Consider the following 13,653-nt stretch of genomic DNA (forward strand, 5'->3'; position numbering starts at 1 on the left):
ACAAGCAAACCGCACAGGGAGGAGATGGTTAAATAACAGCCACTTCCAAACCCAAGGCTCCTCTATACCACTGAGGAGGAAGAAAGACAAGCAATACTTCCTAATTTAGTTAAACTAAATAGTATCCAGATCCAGTTACCCATTTCAAACATATTAGAATAACTTTATGCAAATACTTTGGGAAAGCAAATAATATTCATGAGTGACCTTAACTACAAGCCCCTGTGTCCTTATTAGTCTATCAGAGATATTAATATTAGAACTTAACTCAAAAGACAGTGAGGACATGTTTTCATATAAAAAAGACATGTAGGCCAGGCAAGGTGGCTCACGCCTGTAATCCCAGCACTTTGGGAGGTTGAGGTGGGCGGATCACGAGGTCAAGAGATTGAGACCATCCTGGCCAACATGGTGAAACCCCGTCTCCACTAAAAATACAAAAATTAGTTGGGCGTGGTGGCACGTGCCTGTAATCCCAGCTACTCGAGAGGCTGAGGTAGGAGAATCACTTGAACTCGGGAGGCGGAGGTTGCAGTGAGCCAAGATCGCGCCATTGCACTCCAGCCTGGGTGACAAGAGCGAAACTCCATCTCAAAAAAAAAAAAAAAAAAAGACATGTAATGTTTTCAAGTCCTCACATGGTAGGCACCTAAAGGTAATTTGCTTCCTCCTTTTCTTCCACGATTCTGACTCCATTTTCTTATGATCTTGGCAGTTGGCTATAAAACCAACTTCTGGCTTTTCTTTGCTCATGTTTGCATTCCCAGCAGGGTCTTGAAAACTCATCGAGAACAGAAATCTTGTCTGATATGCTGTTGTTCCCACAGAGGGCTGGACATAGTAGGTAGACAGTAGGTGCTCGATGCATTTCTTTTTATGCCTGCAATGAACTGCTTCACTCTTTTCAGATGTTTCTTCCCTCTTCATTACACACAAAGGATGGTAAGAAAACATAAAATGTTTTTCAATACTTCATGGCCTTTCCCCACATTTTAAGACAACCAGTCTAACAGGAAAGGAACCAGAAGGGGGAAGCTATTTCTTAACATATTTGACCTAATTAAAGGACGATGCCTGAATTTCCCAACGAGGACAGCATTACTGGAGAGATAACCCTCGAAATGGCTTTTAAGTACAGTCCCAGCAAAATGAAAGTTTAAAGGAATTATCCATCCAAGAGTGTGTTTTATAGATAACCCCTTAGCTTTACTGAACACAGCTCTCTAATCTGTTGCAAAATACCAGCACTCTTATGGCTGCCTCATTGATACCATCAACCACCAGGCAGAGAAAGTTTGGGGTGACTTGAACTTCTATCGACTTCTATAGACAGATACTGAAGGACATTCAAGATTACCCAGTTTTTCATTTCACAGATAAGCAAGCTGAAGCCAGAGAAGTTACATATGTTAGAGATGCAAAGATGAGTATTGACGTTGTCCTTGCACTCAGGGAGCATGCATTCTAAGAGGGAATGAGAGACAAGAAATATTCAGCTGTACAACAACACAGAGTGATGAACATAAAGGATAGCATGAGGGCCAAAATTCAGTTAAGGAGAGTGAGTCACTTACTTTAAGCCCTAAATTTAAAGGGACACCAAAAACTCAGTAATCAAAGACTATTATAAAGATAAAGACAGCATCACTAGCATTATTAATTTTTTCTTTTGGTTCAGGCTCCAGTATGGCTCAGTAAGACACTATTGCTGATCCTGTCATTAGTATTTTAATAATTCGTTCACGTGAATTTTTGTATTTAAAATATTGCAGGCTGGGCGCAGTGGCTCACGCCTGTAATCCCAGCACTTTGGGAGGCCGAGGTGGGTGGATCATGAGATCAGGAGTTTGAGACCAGCCTGGCCAACATGGTGAAACCCCGTCCTGAATAAAAATACAAAAACTAGCCAGGCGTGGTGGCACACGCCTGTAATCCCAGCTACTCTGGAGGCTGAAGCAGGAGAATCACTTGAACCTGGGAGGCGAAGTTTGCAGTGAGCTGAGATTGTGCCACTGCACTCCAGCCTGGGCGACAGAGCAAGACTCCATCTCGAAAAAATATAAATAAATAAATAAATAAATAAATAAATAAATAAAGTATTGCATTAAAATAGTCTTTCTCTTAGTTACTGAGTTTTTTGTTGCCACTTCCCCCTGCCTCCCTCTAAAATTTTGTACCCTAGGCAAGGGCCTCACTGTCCTCTCTGGGAGAATCTACCAGAGGCCAGGGTGGGGCTGGGAGGAAAAGGAGAGGCTTTTATGTGTATTCCAGCAGAAGTGCAAGGTTTTTAATTCCAATTTCAAAAGGCTTACAGAGCAGCTCTGCCTTGATCTGTTTTAACATTTTGTATGACAGTTTGCTATATTCCTTGTTTGGAAGAAAGAGATTCTCAGGTTTGAAAAATGTTTGAAAAGTTCTAACAGTAATGAGAAACAATTAGATTTAAATACATAAGGCCCATCACATAGATCGTGGGGTGTGAGCAGGTGATTTGGGGGAGAGAGTAAAGAGCCAAGACAGAAGGGTCTGAAGACGCATAGCCTCTGCCTGTCCCACCAGAGGTGCCATGAGTTTCAAAGGTCAGCTGTTTGCTTTCTTTTCAAGCTTCCTCTGTAGAGTCCTGTCAGCAAACTCATTCCACGGCATGTTTGGCCATTTTTCTAGACCAAATGGCTTGCATCCCCACTTTGTGGGAGAGGGGGACTAAAAGGATAATTTTTAAAAATTGACTATTACAATAGAGTCTTCTTCTCTTAGACAAATGGTTAACATATGGGGAGGGTAGGCCGGGCGCGGTGGCTCACGCCTGTAATCCCAGCACTTTGGGAGGCCGAGGTGGGCAGATCACGAAGTCAGGAGATCAAGACCTTCCTGACCAATATGATGAAACCCTGTCTCTACTAAAACTATAAAAAATTAGGCGGGCATGGTGGTGGGCACCTGTAGTCCCTGCTACTCGGGAGGCTGAGGCAGGAGAATGGCGTGAACCCGGGAGGCAGAGCTTGCAGTGAGCCGAGATCGGGCCACTGCACTCCAGCCTGGGCGACAGAGCGAGACTCCGTCTCAAAACAAACATACAAACAAACAAATAAACAAAATATATATATGTGGAGGGAGAAGAACAGAGTGAGAAAAAGAGAATAACCTAGAAATGATTCATAAAATTGAATTAATCCAGCCAGACATTTTTGGGGATTGTCACACCAAGCAAATCCAGGGAGAGACTTCTCATTGCCATCTGCATGTAAATGGTGTTCCCCCTGGAGTCATGCAGTGCACGACCAGTTGACTATATGGGGCAGCAACAGTTCATGACAGTCCTCTAAATATCCACCAGGGAATGGCAGCTTGTGTTTACCTTTGACCAATTCACGAACTCTAATTCAAACAGTTAGGATTGCTTGGTTTTAACAAGGTGGCTTCTCAAATTCCACAAATTTTCTTTAAGAAGATCATTCCATAATTTTCTGAAGAGCAGAGATTTTCATTCTCTTGAATCCCTGCAATTATTAAAGGAAAAGGAGATGTGTGTGTTTATGTGTGTGCATGTGTGTGTACTGACAAGTGATCAAGATGACAGGGGAATTTGGGAACATGCTAAAAATAAAGGCTGCTAAGAAAGATTTCAAGATCAGGACAGGTGAGGTGGCTCATGCCTGTAATCCCAGCACTTTAGGATGCTGAGGTGGGTGGATCACGAGGTCAGGAGTTCAATACCAGCCTGGCCAACATAGTGAAACCCTGTCTGTACTAAAAATACAAAAAACTAGCCAGGCGTGGTGGCAGGCACCTGTAATCCCAGCTACTTGGGAGGCTGAGGCAGGAGAATCTCTTGAACCCAGGAGGCAGAGGTTGTAGTGAGCTGAGATCGCACCATTGTACTCTAGCCCAGGTGACAGAGTGAGACTCCGTTTCAAAAAAAAAAAAAACAAGAAAGAAAGTCTGATTGGAGTGAGTTTAACAAAGAATGGGTGGAACTGGAAACAGTGAATGAAGACAACACTTTCTAGGGGTTTTTCTACAAAGAGAAGAAAAATAAATCTGCAGCTGAAAATGGAAATGGGGCCTAGAGAAGGGTTTTGTCTATTCGGGTTTTGTTTTTGTTTTGACATGGGGTCTTGCTGTGTTGCCCAGGCTGGTCTCGAATCCCTGTACTCATGTGATCTTTCTGCCTCAGCCTCCCAAGTAGCTGGGACTATAGGTGACAGCCACTAAGCCCAGCTTGTCTATCTCTAGATGCAAAAAATTAAAGCTGCATGCTGATGACAATGAACCACAGAAGAAAAAGAAGAAAAACTTGATGGTGCAAGTAAGAGAAATTTGCCAAAATAAAGTTTTTTAGAGACTTACTGGAGCTACGTCCTCGGGTAGGCAAAGGGGGCTAGGATCCAGTGCCCAAAGTGAAGTCAGTTCTTCCATGTCAAGAGAAGGGGAGGCAAGGCTTAGGGTCGCAGATACTGGAAGGTGGGTAGAAGGGTTGGTGGGGATTTCAAAAACTTCCAGAGGCATCTATTTTCTCACCAAAATAGGAAGCAATGCCATCAGCAGAGAGTGGGCAGTCTGAAAGTGTAAAAGAATGAGCCGACTAGGGAAATGGCATATGATTATTAGGACATATGAAAGAGATGAACAGGTATAACTTTACTATTATTATTATTTTTGAGACGGAATCTGGCTCTGTTGCCCAGGCTGGAGTGCAGCGGTGTGATCTCAGCTCACTGCAACCTCCGCCTCCTGAGATCAAGCAATTCTCCTGCTTCAGCCTCCTGAGTAGCCAGGATTACAGGTGCACACCACCACACCTGGCTAATTTTTGTATTTTTAGTAAAGACAGGGTTTTGCCACGTTGGCCAGGCTGGTCTTAAACTCCTGACCTCAAGTGATCAGCCTACCTCGGCTTCCCAAAGTGAGCCACCGTGCCTGGCCAGAAGAGGTATAACTTTAGGGCAGGAAAATCAGGAAAGAAAACTTAAATATGCATAAACTCTCACTTGGCAACACCACTTCTGGGAATTTTTCTTAAGGAAATGATTAAGGAACTTTGCCTGAATGTTCACTGGCTGGACTGTTTGTAAGAGCAGGCAGTTAGAAACAAATCTAAGAGCCTCACAATAGCAGATTGGTTATATTTAACCAATTTCCTAATCAGTGCAGCCTTTCCAATGTATTTGGTGTATACGTTGATATTGGAAGTTATTAAGCATACATTTAGAAGAAAAAAAAGTCCCCATGTTTGTAAAAACTTTTACTTGTATGTTTATCTCTATCGATTAATATGCATCTATGTGTTTAAAATTGGTAATCCTGGCCGGGCGCAGTGGCTCACGCCTGTAATTCCAGCACTTTGGGAGGCTGAGGTGGGCGGATCACGAGTTCAAGAGATGGAGACCATCCTGGCCAACATGATGAAACCCCATCTCTACTAAAAATACAAAAATTAGCTAGGCGTGGTGGCATGCACCTGTAGTCCCAACTACTCGGGAGGCTGAGGCGGGAGAATCGCTTGAACCCAGGAGGTGGAGGTTGCAGTGAGCTGAGATCATGCCACTGCACCTCAGCCTGGGTGACAGAGCGAGACTCCGTCTCAAAAAAAAAAAAAAAAAAAAAAAGCAACATGACCTAGAGTAATCTTTTGGTTTGATACTGCATAAACATGTTTCGTAATCTGTTTAATAGCAAACTCGATACTTCCTGAATATGTCTGTCATTAGCACACCCTTTTCTGTTAGAAGAGAGAAAAAAATATTTTCTTCCTGTTCATAATCAAGGAAATCATTAAACTGAGAAAACTCGTTGCCCTCAGTTATATACTGTCTTTCACTTTTCTTTTCACCTGTCTTCTTTTCATCTTCTCATGCAGAGATGGAGCAAAGCAACCATCATACTCCAAATGGTGGTGTTTAACCTCAAGTTTGTTTTAAATATACCTGCCTGACTCTGACCAGAGATCAAAGTGAACATCACAAATAACGGGACAAATTGACATTATGTGTCTTCTGATACGACGCTCTGAGAGGAACACAGCACCATAAGGTGGTATCTGTGATATCTCTGGCCAACCATAAGGAAACAATTACACAAACCCAAACTGAGAAGCCTGCAAAATAACTGGCATGAAATCTTCAAAAATATTGAGATCATGAAAGGTAAGGAAAGATAGAAGAATTATTCTAGGTTGAAGAAGACTGAAGAAACATCAAAAGTAAATGAATCGCATGATCATGGGTTGGATTCAAAAATAGGAGGAAAAAAAATGTCCATACATATTGGAACAATAGGTTAATTAGAATGGGATGACTGAGATGGTGTACTAAATGGTGATACTGTGGAAATGCCAACTTGCTGCTCTTGACAACTGTGGCTGTGTAGGAGAATGGCCTTGTCTTTTGTCTTTTTTTTTTTTTTTTTTGACGGAGTCTTGCTCTGTCGCCCAGGCTGGAGTGCAGTGGCCCGATCTCGGCTCACTGCAAGCTCCGCCTCCCAGGTTCACACCATTCTCCTGCCTCAGCCTCCCGAGTAGCTGGAACTACAGGTGTCTGCCACCACACCTGGCTAATTTTTTTTTTTTTTTTTTTTAGTAGAGACAGGGTTTCACCGTGTTAGTCAGGATGGTCTCGATCTCCTGACCTCGTGATCCACCCGCCTCGGCCTCCAAAAGTGCTGGGATTACAGGCGTAAGCCACCGTGCCTGGCCTTTGGCCTTGTCTTTTAGGAAATTCACACTGACATTCCTAGTGGAACTGGAGTATCATGTCTCCAATTTTCAATTGTTTCAGAAAATAGGTAAGACAGATAGCTAATGATAAAGTGGCAAAATGTTAACAACTGGGGAACCTGGGTAAAAGGTGTATGGCAATTCCTTGTGTTATTACTTCATCTTTTCTGTAAATTTGAAATTTTTTTCAAAATAAAAAAGTTAAAATAAGAACTGTTGAAGTGCATCATGAAGCAATTGTCATTAGGTTACTTATTTACCATTACTATTAAAATGAATATGCTATCTCCATAAAACAAATTGCAAATACAGTATATCTATAGATAGACATACACATACATATTATAAGATATAAACAAATAATTCTTTTTTGAGACAGAATCTTGCTCTGTAACCCAGGCTGGAGTGCAGTGCTGCGATCATAGCTCACTGTAGCCTTGAACTCCTGAGCTTAAGCAATCCTCCTGTCTCAACCTCCCAAGTAGCTGGGACTATAGGTGCGTTCCCCCACACCTGGCTAATTAAAAACAAATTTTTTTAAGAGATAGGGTCTCACTGCGCTGCCCAGGCTGGTCATAAACTCCTGGCCTCAAGTGATTCTCCTGCTTCAGCCTCCCAAAGCTCTAGGATTATAAAAATGACCCACCATGTCTGGCCTATTTATTTATATCTTACCTATGCATATGTATATCATTCATCTGGGATCCTACAGACTTGCTGAATTCGAATCTGGGTGAGCTCCCAGAAGCTCCAGAGATTATTGTGGTACATAGCAAGCATGGCAAACCAACCTTGAATCAAGTGCTCCCAGTTCCAGGAGCTCTGGGTTGGGCCTGGGAAGGAGGAAATTCTGTTTCCTGTCCTTGTTTTTCTCTCACATTTCAAGTCCTGCGCCCACCATCTTTTCTGTCTTGCTATTTCACACATGAAGGTATATATACCTGATAATAACTTAGTGTAGATTCCCAAACTGTGCTCCTCAACACGGATGTGTTCCCAGAAAACAAATGAATACAGAAGCAGACAACCCATCTGATTCTTGGGTTAAATACGTCTGCATAATGCTTCACTCTGTAGTTCCTTCCTGGAAATGCGTAATATGTATTAGGTTTTATAAATGGCTCTAAAGTAGCCTACTTCATTTTGCTTGATTCCGTACTTTGCAAACATTTTTGGTGTGGGAACACTCCCCCAGCCCACCTTAACACCTGTCACATAATATCCAGGGACTGTTGTGTTCTCCAGGTTTACTTCCTCCAGAAAGCTGCGTGAACCGCTTAGGATGCCGATGGGAAACACCTAAAGGTAATCAGGCTCAGGCATGACTCAGTCACCTGGCTCAAGTCATCTGTTGTTCTCACATCTCACATCTCTGCCTTCTTGTGTGTGTGTCAGCTTTATCCTCAGAGTGACTTCCCTCGTGAAATTTCAAGATGCCGTGAGCAGCATGCAACTGGATCTAAGGCTTCTCCCTTCATAGTGAGGGAAAGAATGGATTTGCATTTTGTCCACTCTGGTCGTACTACCCCTGATTCAATTACTGGATCAAGGAAAATAGGATTGTTGTGTTGGCTTGGACCCATCTGGGCTCATCCTGATGGCTTCTAGGGTCCCATTCACACACGGTGGCTACATTATGGATGTTGAGGAGGAAATCAGCATGTCCTCCATCTGAACATCCTCCACAATGTGGAATGGAAGCCAGCAGGGCATTGCACCATTCTTTACCCTGTTTACCTGTCCTGGGGCAAGGAAGGTGCCCTCTGAGTATAGTCCTTTCCTGAGGTGGAATGAGCAGGGCAGGGCCAGAGGCACAAGACAGGGCACTGAGGAAATGATAAGAATACCAGTGTATTGGCAGGGCGAGGTGGCTCATGCCTGTAATCCCAACACTTTGGGAGGCCGAGGTGGGCAGATCACGAAGTCAGGAGATCGAGATCATCTGGCTAACGGTGAAACCCCATCTCTACCAAAAACACAAAAAATAGCTGGGCGTGGTGGCACGCACCTGTAGTCCCAGCTACTCTGGAGGCTGAGGTAGGACAACTGCTTGAATCCGGGAGGCAGAGGTTGCAGTGAGCCGAGATCATGCCACTGCACTCCAGCCTGGGTGACAGAACAAGACTCCATCTCAAAAAAAAAAAAAAAAAAAAAAACCAGTGTATTGAGTTGCCTTTTTCATTTTTTTTTTTTTTTTTTATTCCCATGCTTTCCCACGATTAGATTTTTCTTTTTCTTCTTCTTTAGACTCACCCAGATTTCCTGTGAGCCTGGCTCTGGAGCACACTGGTTACTGTTCACCTACATTCAGGACACTTCTGAAAAAAATATTGAACAAAGATTGCTTGCCAGTTCCCTCACCAGAGGTTGAATTCCAAAGGTTATTTTCTTTAAGCCTTAATCTCAATCTTTTGAAGTCAAATCCTTCTCAAGACGGGTCCTCACAAAGTCCTAAGAACTGAACAATGTGTCATTATGACACTTGCAGTAATTTGCAAATAGCATTAGTGAATTCAAGTATTTGTAAGTAACTTTGCATGGGTCAGCCATGCTGTAATCAAGAAAACTACAGTTCTAGGTTAATGTTGGAGCATTAGGTTGACCTAATGCAAACAATGAACAATACGAGTCAAACTTTCTCTTTTTTCCTGAGAAATAGTTAATGTCAAAGTACAGTGCTTTCATGTGACTACCACTAGTGTGGAAAGTGGGCCATCATTCATTTATCACCCCAAGGAGATGAGAGATTCTAGTGCTCAGAGCTGCTCACTGTAGGAAGCCTTGGAAGTGGCCGGTGCCTGTTCCACAGCAGGTGTCCAGTTAAGTGTTATCTCTCTTCTTCCTTCTCTTTTTTGTTTCTCCCTTCCCTCCCGTCCCTTAAAACATTGCCCCAGAGGAAAAGATTCCAAACTTACTGAAAGTTAGTGTAATGAGTTATTCCCCACAGCTATTCTGCTATTGTCCTTCTTGAAGTCTTCAGCCCTGTGATTAGATTACTGCCTAATTCATTTAATGAATTCCTATATGACAAGATGTGTTATCACAAATGCACACACACACACACACACACACCCCTTTAAAAATTTTTTTTTAGGTTCAGGGGTACATGTGAAGGTTTGTTACATAGGTAAACCTATGTTACAGGGGGTTGTTGGACAGATTTTGTTACCCAGGTATTAAGCCCAGTACCCAATAGTTATCTTTTCTGCTCCTCTCCCTCCTCCCACCCTCCACTCTCTAGTAGACCCCAGTGTTGGTTGTTTCCTTCTTTGTGTTCATAAGTTCTTATCATTTAGCTCCAACTTATAAGTCAGAACATGTGGTATTTGGTTTTCTGTTCCTGCATTAGTTTGCTGAGAATAATGGCCTCCAGTTTCATCCATGTTCCAGCAAAAGACGTGATCTCATTCTTTTTTATGGTTGCATAGTATTCTATGGACATACATACTTTCTTTTTTTTGAGACAAGGTCTCGCTCTTTCACCCAGGCTAGAGCACAGTGGCACAATCTTGGCTCACTGCAACCTTCGCCTCCCAGGTTCAAGCAATTCTCAAGCCTCAGCCTCCTCCCAAATACCTGGCTAATTTTTGTATTTTTAGTAGAGACTAAAAATGTTTCACCATGTTGGCCAGGCTGGTCTGGAACTTCTGCCTCTGCCTCGCACAGTGCTGGGATTATAGGCGTGAGACATCTTCACCTGGCCGACACAAACACATTTTTCTTTTTTTTTTTTTTTTGAGATGGAGTCTTACTCTGTCACCCAGGCTGGAATGCAGTGTCTCCATCTCGGCTCACTGCAACCTCCACCTCCCAGGTTCAAGCAATCCTCCTGCCTCAGCCTCCCAAGTAGCTGGCATTACAGACGCCCGCCACCACACCCAGCTAATTTTTGTATTTTTGGTAGAGATAGGGTTTCACCATGTTGGCCAGGCTGGGTTCTAACTCCTGACTTCAAGTGTCTGCTCGCCTTGGCCTCCCAAAGTGATGGGATTATAGGCGTGAGCCACCACGCCCAGCCCTGACACATGTACATTTTTAACTGGAAGTTTTCAATGCCTCAATTTGAAACTGTGATGAGAGCTGAGAAATCTCTTCAATGTCCAGTGCTTGGTACTCTCTGAAATCAACCCTCAAGGTAAACTGAGTTTGAAATTTTTTATGGTCACTTTGTGGTATGAGTGACCCCTTAAAGCCTACCTCTGGTTAAATATCTGCCTCAGAGAAGAGTCAGAGCCTGATATTTCTGAGAGTTTTTTGAGGCTCAAAATTCCTCAAGGCCATCTTAGACTTCTGAGACTCCTCTGGTCCTAGAATTACTTCTACATGTCCCATTTTGGCAGATGTAAATCATCAGCAGATGATCTAAATGTTCTAATCTCCATTCTAAGCTACCATTTCCCGGCCAAGCAGCCATCTATCATCCCTTAAAACATTTCCAGGAACGAGCTACACTCTATCTCTAAAGGAGGCCCGTTTTGCTTTCAGATAGTACTCATTGTTTGAAAGTCTTCATTAGTTGTCTCTATCCTCCCTTTGCCTTCTGGAGTAAAATAAAAAATGTTGGCCCGGCGCGGTGGCCACACCTCTAATCCCAGCACTTTGGGAGGCCCAGGCGGGAGGATCACCTGAGGTCCGCAGTTCGAGACCTGCCTGACCAACATGGGGAAACCCTGTCTCTACTAAAAATACAAAATTAGCCAGGCGTGGTGGCGCATGCCTGTAATCCCAGCTACTCCGGAGGCTGAGGTAGGAGAATTGCTTGAACTTGGGAGGTGGAGGTTGCGATAAGCCGAGATCGCGCCATTGTATTCCAACCTGGACAACAAGAATGAAACTCCATCTTAAAAAAAAAAAAAAAGTCCAGAGTTTCAGTATGGCAGCCTTTCAAATAACTAGGTCAGCAGCTGTTTCCTACAGAGGCTTCTGATGGCTGAGTAGGTGGGTCTGCTGTGTCCACCATTCCAAGCTGAGGGATGCAACTTACTTCCTTATACCTAAGTGGCCATGTTCTGTGTGTTTCCACCATCCTGGTCCATTTATGGGCTCATGTGTGACCTATGAGGAAACCCAGCACAAGTGTTTGTCTTACTAAGGACAGTTCATCAATGAGATTCTTTCTCTCAGCACTTTTGTCTGGAAACATGGGAAAAGGTCAATTAGACAGTAACATTAACAAAGCAGAGACACAAAACGAAAAATAACCAAGTCATGTTAATGTTAATGATGGAACACTAGAATAGGAGTCCTGTGGCTGGAGGTACAGCATAATAACCAGCTTACCTATAATTTCAATAGGTTCTATCAATAATTTTGAATGATTTCCTGCACTAGATCTCAGCTCTAGGCTCAGTTAGACCCAGCTACAACATGACTCTTCCTTCCAACTAACTTGACTGTCAGCTCTTCCTGGGTTGCCACAATCGAGAGTCTTGCCTGTATTTTCACATATATCCTTCTAAAAATTCCTGCATTACCTAAAATAAACCAGATGAGTCCCTAATCCAGGAACCCACAAGAAACTAACTAATAGTTCTTACCTTCTCTAAGTGTTCTCTTCTCCAGGTAAAGATCTCCAAACTTTCAAACCACTTCTTCATCTTGTCTACCTCCTACTCTCTCCCACCGCCCCCTCTAAGTTTCTGACTCCTACCTCCTCACCCCTAGTATTCGGCATCACCAATGAAGTAGATCAGTGGCAACCCATGGTGAGCACTGTGCTCTGCCTCCTCCAGCATATGTAGAACACCTTTATGATAACAAACATAAAATGTTTACCATCAAATGGATACCTTTCCATGTTTTGAATGATCAAACATTTTTCTACCTGATCAACCCCATGGAACGCAAGTATTGTCAGAACCAAACTTGTAAAAAATGAACTAACATGGTTAAAAAAAAATGAACTAACATGGTTGATGGAAGGAAATGCTCTTGAAGGAAATATGAAAATATGATATAGTCCCCTATTGATCTCCTGACTAGCCTTCTTCATTGGATGAGATAACAACAAATATGGGCTCTCATTTCAAGTTACTCAGGTAGTAGTGGGAAAAGAAGTAAAATAAAATCCTGGCCAGGTGTGGTGGCTCATGCCTGTAATCCCAGTACTTTGGGAGGCAGATGTGGGTGGATCACCTGAGGCCAGGAGTTCAAGACCAGCCTGGCCAACGTGGTGAAAATCTGTCTCTACTAAAAATACAAAAATTAGCCGGGCATGGTGGCGTACGCCTGTAATCCTAAACTCCAGATAATACGTTTAAATTTAATATCTGAAAAAAAGTAAATGTTCTTTTGTGTAGCTAGTTTTTGGCTGCAAGTAATAAAAAAAAATAGTTGTTTAAGCCATAAGGATATTATTTAATGAGGTATCTAAAAATGAGTGCAGGGCCGGGGCGGTGGCTCACACCTGTAATCCCGCACTATGGGAGGTTGAGATGGGAGGATGGCTTGAGTCCAGGAGTTTGAGACCAGCATGGGCAACATGGTGAGACCCTGTCTCTACAAAAATGTTTAAAATTAGCCAGGTGTGGTGTCATGCATCAGTAGTCCCAGATACTTGGGAGGCTGAGATGGGAGGAATCCTTGACTGAGCCCAAGAATTTGAGGGTGTAGAGAGATATGACTGTGCCACTGCACTCCCGCCTGGGTGACAGAGTGAGATCCTATCCCTTAAAAAAAAAAAAAAAAAAAAAGTGCAAGTTTTGAGTGGTTTTTTTTTTTTTTTTTTTTGGTTGTTGTTTTCTTCACTGGAGGTTAGAATTCTGCTTGGCATTTTCATATAACTATGTTCAAGACTGAAAGTCCTGGAAATCCTGAGGCACCAGCAGACCTCCCCCCACATCTCATTAGAGAAGACAGAGACACATGGCCAAGCTGAGTTGCAAAGGAGGCAGGGAAGTGAGTGTCTGGCAAAGGGAAATAGGATTGTCATGACTAGG

At 43.0% G+C, this 13,653-nt stretch overlaps 1 protein-coding gene across 5 annotated transcripts in view; it reads right to left on the reverse strand.

The window, feature by feature from the left end:
• Positions 1-1,189: 1,189 nt before the first annotated feature.
• Positions 1,190-13,653, reverse strand: part of POC1B (POC1 centriolar protein B) — a 132,595-nt gene continuing 120,131 nt past the window's right edge. The window contains exons 12-14 of one of the 5 annotated variants that reach the window (XR_008538532.2): positions 8,969-9,033; positions 3,359-3,500; positions 1,190-1,464 (exon numbers count right to left, since the gene is read on the reverse strand). Coding sequence is in view for 4 of the 5 variants with exons in the window: in XM_016923965.4 (XP_016779454.1) it covers positions 9,013-9,033 (21 nt within the window). In the remaining variant the exon portion in view is untranslated. Of the gene's footprint in view, positions 1,465-2,268; positions 3,501-6,576; positions 8,188-8,917; positions 9,034-13,653 lie in introns of those variants that run through there. The other 4 variants (XM_016923965.4, XM_016923966.4, XM_063785982.1 and 1 more) reach the window with 4 other exon arrangements.

The sequence above is a fragment of the Pan troglodytes genome, chromosome 10 (genome assembly GCF_028858775.2).
Source record: "Pan troglodytes isolate AG18354 chromosome 10, NHGRI_mPanTro3-v2.0_pri, whole genome shotgun sequence".
NCBI lineage: Eukaryota > Metazoa > Chordata > Mammalia > Primates > Hominidae > Pan > Pan troglodytes.